Genomic DNA, 6,000 nt, shown 5'->3' with positions numbered 1-6,000 from the left:
TCCAAATTGAATAGCAATTGTTTGATATAAGGAAAATATTTCTACATTGATCAAAGCTGATTGCTTTCGGACATTTCCGCTGATAGACGGAAAATACTGCCAGAATTAGTATTGCTTTTATTATAGGAAAAAAACTAATCCACATGCGGCAATCGACAAATATTGAATATTTATCTTCCCGAAGTTGAACAAATTAAATAGACAGGCGAGCTCCATTGTTAACTCTGAGATATTACGATTTATATGTGATATAAAAAGTTTTAAAAAGTTGTGAACCGACTGACCGCTTCTCTGAAAAAAGCCTTTTGTAAACATAGAGAAAAAGCGAACACACATACAAACATACATACATTTTCGCTTTTATATTTATAGATTATTTTTATATTATTGTTATCAATAATAATTTTAGTATATTTATTATTATTATTATTATTTTGATTATTATTATCAGTATTTTTATTATAATTATTTTATCATTTTTATTACTTTTATATTTTGATTATTATTTTATATTTTATATTATTATTTTATTATTGTTATTATTATTTTTTATTATTATCATTCTGTACTAATAACAGAAGTGCTAAAACAAACAAAAAAACAAAAAACTTTAATTTAAAAAAAAACTTTCAAAAAAATAAAAACATGTTAAAAAACATTTAAAAATACTTCAAAAAACATTAAAACATGTTAAAAACATCAAAAAACTATAAAAGTTTATTTTTATTCCATAACACAAGTGCTAAAACAAAAAAACTTTAGTTTAAAAAACTTTAAAAAAACATAAAAACATGTTAAAAAACATTAAAAAACTTTTAAAAAAAAACAGAAAAAAAACTTGTAAAAAAACATTAAAGAAATATAAAAGTTTATTTTTATTCCATAACACAAGAAGTGCTAAAACAAAATAAACTTTTAAAAAACTTTAAAAACATAAAAACATGTTAAAAAACATTAAAACATGTTAAAAAAACATTAAAAAGTTTATTTTTATTCCATAACACAAGTGCTAAAACAAAACAAAAAAATTTAATTTAAAAAAACTTTTAAAAGCATAAAAACATGTTAAAAAACAGAAAAAAACATGTTAAAAAACATTAAAAAATGTAAAAGTTTATTTTTATTCCATAACACAAGAAGTGTTAAAACAATAATAATTTTTTTTTTTAATAAAAGATATTAAAATTTGCATCTCCAAATCATGGGCCGCATTGGATGGGCTGCACTCAGTATGGAGTTTGGGACTAACTAACAAATTGAGAAGGCAGTTCTTCAGGGCAGTGGTTAAGTCTGTCCTTATTTACGGTGCTACAACCTGGACACTCACCAAAAGATTGGAAAGAAAATTAGACGGCACATACACCCGTATGCTATGAACAGTACTAAATATATCTTGGCAAAATCATCCCACGAAGCGGCAACTTTATGGCAACCTACCTGCCATATCTAATACCATCAGAGAAAGACGCCTATTATTTGCTGGTCATTGTCTGAGGAGCAAACATGAATTGGTGAGTGATGTATTGCTATGGACTCAAACAAAAGACGACCTAGATCAACGTACATCCAGCAAATAGCACACGACGTCAACTGTGAACCTGAAGATCTGAGGCAGCTGATGGAAGACAGGAAACTCTGGAGAAGAAGAATCACAAGGCAAGGAGCCCGTCATGATGATGATGATGATGGGATCTGTCTCCTTTTATATGTAACACATTAATTGACCTAATCTGGAGGTATATACAATTTTTTTATCCATTTCAACTATATGTCGTTTTGTAAATAAATAATAATAATAATAACTAGCGGGACTTGTGGAAATTCCACAGGGGACTCATACCTATGTAATATATTGATGTAGGCATTCTGTAGATGTTCAGTGTAAAACGAGACTCTCTGATATTATTGTAGCTCTTTTGTTAAAATTGCAAAACTATTTATCTAAGCTAGCATTAATGCCCAGTAAAGTCCAGTCGTAAAATATGCTTAAATATGATATTTTAATTCTTGCAGATTTGGTATATATTATTAGAGAGTTAATGTTCTATCGATTTTTATATATTATAAAGTTGTGATTTAAAAAATAAAAAAATATATTCACATGACTTGGGTACATGACCTTAAATCGAAACAGAAATAAAAAAATTATGAAAAGAAGATGATATATATATATATATATATATATATATATATATATATATAACTTGAGTTCCTTCAGCCATAATCGAAACCGAAACCAAAACTCATGAAAAATTCTTGATAAAATTATTTATAAAAAAAATAGATGACTTAAGTGCCATCAGCTGTAGTCAAAGCCGAAACCAAAACTCATGAAGAATTTTTGGTAAAATTATTTATGACAAGAAATAGAAAAACATAATACTTTAACGACCTGGATGTTAGCATGACATACAAAAGAACACACACGCTATCGTATTAATATATAGATTATTATTATTATTATTATTATTATTATTATTATCGTATTAATATATAGATTATTATTATTATCGTATTAATATATAGATTATTATTATTATTATTGTATTAAAATATAGATTATTATTATTATTATTGTATTAAAATATATAGTATTATTATTATTATTATCGTATTAATATATAGATTATTATTATTATTATTATTGTATTAATATATAGATTATTATTATTATTATTATCGTATTAATATATAGATTATTATTATTATCGTATTAATATATAGATTATTATTATTATTATTATCGTATTAATATATAGATTATTATTATTTTTATTATTATTATTATTATCGTATTAATATATAGATTATTATTATTATTATTATTATCGTATTAATATATAGATTATTATTATTATTATTATTATCGTATTAATATATAGATAATAATCTACCAATTTGACAATATAAAGAATTTTTTGTTTCATTTCATGCCAGTGAAAGTTCTAAAATAAAGGCAAACATTTTCTGTAACAAAACATTTATATTTGAAATATATAGATATTCAAGTATTCAATCAAGATTCTCCTTTACCTTTTAAAACCTGAGTAAGTAAAGAAATGAAAAACATTAATTTTCTCTTCACCGATTGACTATGTTTTTTTTCTTGTCTTTTATTGGATTGGAGTTTTTTTCATCTCATACATATGTTTGCATGTCTGCTTTTAAGTTGATATTACTTGGAGGTGTACCAGTTCTCCCGTATCAAGTACCATTACCGAGGGGATTTTATTGGGCTTTAAATACTGTTATTTTAAAAATATAGTTAGGGTTTACTTGAAGGGAAATTATCCTTTTGCCAAACCCCTGTACAAAAGAACCTCAACCACTATGTTCTACTGTTTAATTGAGTATTCTGTTAGTCTTTTTAGATAGCAGTTACTTTTTGTGTCATACATGGGTTTGCATATGTGCTTTTAAGCTGTATTTGCGTGAAAATCGTGCTGCACACACTTCACAAGAATATGGTTTCTCGCCTGTGTGTGTCCTTATGTGCCTCCTTAAATGCGACCTATCTGAGAATGAGGAATTACACATTTCACAATTGTAAGGTTTCTCTCCAGTGTGTGTTCGTATATGGACTTTTAAGTATGACGTTGTTGAAAATGCAGAACCACACACTTCACAAGTAAAAGGTTTCTCTCCAGTGTGTACACGCATGTGTCTTTGTACATGCGCTTTTTTGGAAAAAGAACATCCACATACTTCACAGCAAAACGGTTTCTCTCCTGTGTGTGTCCGTTTATGTTGTTTCAAGTTAGTTATCCTTTTAAAGAAAGAGCCGCACACGTCGCAAGGATATGGTTTATTCACAGTGTGGCGTAACAGGTGTAATTTTAGTCCAGCATTTTGTGCAAACGATGAACCACAAATTTTACAAGTGTAAGGTTTTTCTCCAGAGTGGATTCGGAGGTGTGTCTTCAAGCTTGAAGGTGCTGAAAATGAGGATCCACATGTTCCACAGGAATATGGCTTCTCTCCAGTGTGAGATCGCAAGTGTATTTTTAAGCATGAGTAGTCTGAAAATAGAGAGCCACAAACTTCACATGAATATGGTTTTTCTCCAGTGTGTGTTCGCACATGAACCTTTAAGCTAGATGTACTTGAAAATGCAGATCCACACACCTGACAAGAAAAAGGTTTTTCTCCAGTATGTTTTCGCATGTGCAATTTTACATCACTTTTTCTATTAGACGAGTAGTCACACAGTTCGCAAGAATAGCACTTCTTAACAGTGTCATTTAAATTTGCTGGCTTTGGAAATGCTGTAGCACACACTTCAAGAGGATAATTTACATCCATAGTGTCTATTTCTTATTATTATATAGGAGTAATCACTTACTAAGGTAAGAGTTAATAAGTGTACAGTAGTCAATGAAAAGGGAGCCTTCGGGTCACCCTCAACTATAAGCGGTCGCGTAGCTTACTGTCTGTTTAACAAATTATCTATTAACTGTTTCTCTTTCTCTTCCTTAGATGCTATTTGTCTTTCTTTAAAAGTTTCTGATTCTCTTGCGGAATCTCTTTACCTGTCCCTTTCTGCCCTCTTTCCGATTGCTTCTGTTGGTGCAATTCCACATATACACAAAGAAACAAAAATAAAGAAAAATCTTTTATCATGTACTAGCCCGGGTGTTGAGCCAAAAGAAAAGTGGTAGCAGGCTCGAATTCATGATGCGAAGGCGGAAAAGAAAGTGAAAGAAATGCCGTATCCCTACTCCATGACGTGACCGGAAGTTCGGAACATTCAATTGTAGTAATCACTTATAGTGGGAATTTGTTAAATTCGATTAAGGAGATGACTCATCAAGAACTTTCTTTTACATTAGACTTTAAAACGACCATATTGTATCACCACTTATCAAGGCCAAGAGGCCACTCGAGGATAAGGGTTAAAGAGTGTACAGTAGAAATTGGACAATAGTAATCGTTAGTAATGGAGATTCGGTAAATTTGTTAACTTATATGGAACGGCTCATCGAAAACTTGTTTACGTTAGACTTGAAGACAACCATATTGTAGTCAGCTGGAAAGCAGGCAAACAGAACAGATTTCCACAGTTGTGCAGTTCTGAGAAAGAAGCTTTGTTCATGAAACCCACGTTTAGGTTTTGACATGGATAAAATGTAGGGGAAATTATTGAGAAAGGTTTTGAGTAATTTTTTGTAAAAGTTTTGCCAGGAAGACCATAGATTTTTTGTAAAAGTTTTGCCAGGAAGACCATAGATTTGAGTTCATACGAGTACTTGCCATGAAAATGATGATAAATCAGGGATCGCCGTCATTTTTATTAAAATCTTTGAAGAATTATTCATATATCCTTATAACAAATAACGTTTCCATTCTGCATATCCTACATTGAACCTGTAAATGAATAAAGGAAATAACGAATAAATACAATACAATCAATAATGTGTGCATGAAAATATTAATTACAAACTGTTTTCACAAATATTAAATATTTAAAACATTTTTTTACTATTAGTTTGACTAAATCAATTCATAAGAAACGAAATGGGTTATTTTGATTAAAAATAAGAAAGTAAAATATAGGTGAGAAAGTTGAATATGGGAAGGACCTGTGAATAAGAGAAATAATGAATAAAGCTTACAACAATACAAGACTAAGATTACATATTTAATTGGAATTTTATTATTGAGATGAGTATTATTTATTAATTTCTTTTTTATTGCGGACTATTATCCTCATCTTTGTTGTTGTTTCACGACAGATCAGATAATAAATAAAAATGGATTTATAAGACCAAAAAATTCGACGTTGATCACCCTTTGAGGCCCGTGACACAGTGGATAGAGACATTGAATCTCTATAGTTTCGGGTGAGAATTGTCTGAAGATAGTGGTTTCAATCCTAGTCAAAGCCAGCCAGAGGCTTACTTGGCCAAAACGTGGTGAGACGACAACAACTATGGAAGGCAGTAATTGCTGTGAATGCAGTTTGGAGATTCGGAGTTCCTATTCTGTTGTGGGTACCACCTG

The 6,000-nt window shown here is 29.7% G+C and overlaps 1 protein-coding gene across 1 annotated transcript in view; it reads right to left on the bottom strand.

The window, feature by feature from the left end:
* Positions 1–964: 964 nt before the first annotated feature.
* Positions 965–6,000, bottom strand: part of LOC145269711 (uncharacterized) — a 56,237-nt gene continuing 51,201 nt past the window's right edge. The window contains exon 2 of the mRNA XM_080125438.1: positions 965–5,364. Within this exon, the coding sequence (XP_079981564.1) occupies positions 3,391–4,302 (912 nt within the window). The 5' untranslated portion in view covers positions 4,303–5,364 and the 3' untranslated portion in view covers positions 965–3,390. The remainder of the gene's footprint in view (positions 5,365–6,000) is intronic.

Source organism: Euprymna scolopes, chromosome 45, assembly GCF_053919585.1.
Source record: "Euprymna scolopes isolate OS-2025 chromosome 45, ASM5391958v1, whole genome shotgun sequence".
In the NCBI taxonomy this organism is placed as follows: domain Eukaryota; kingdom Metazoa; phylum Mollusca; class Cephalopoda; order Sepiida; family Sepiolidae; genus Euprymna; species Euprymna scolopes.
The sequence above is the reverse complement of the archived record's forward strand: the minus strand, read 5'-3'. Positions and strand labels throughout refer to the sequence as shown.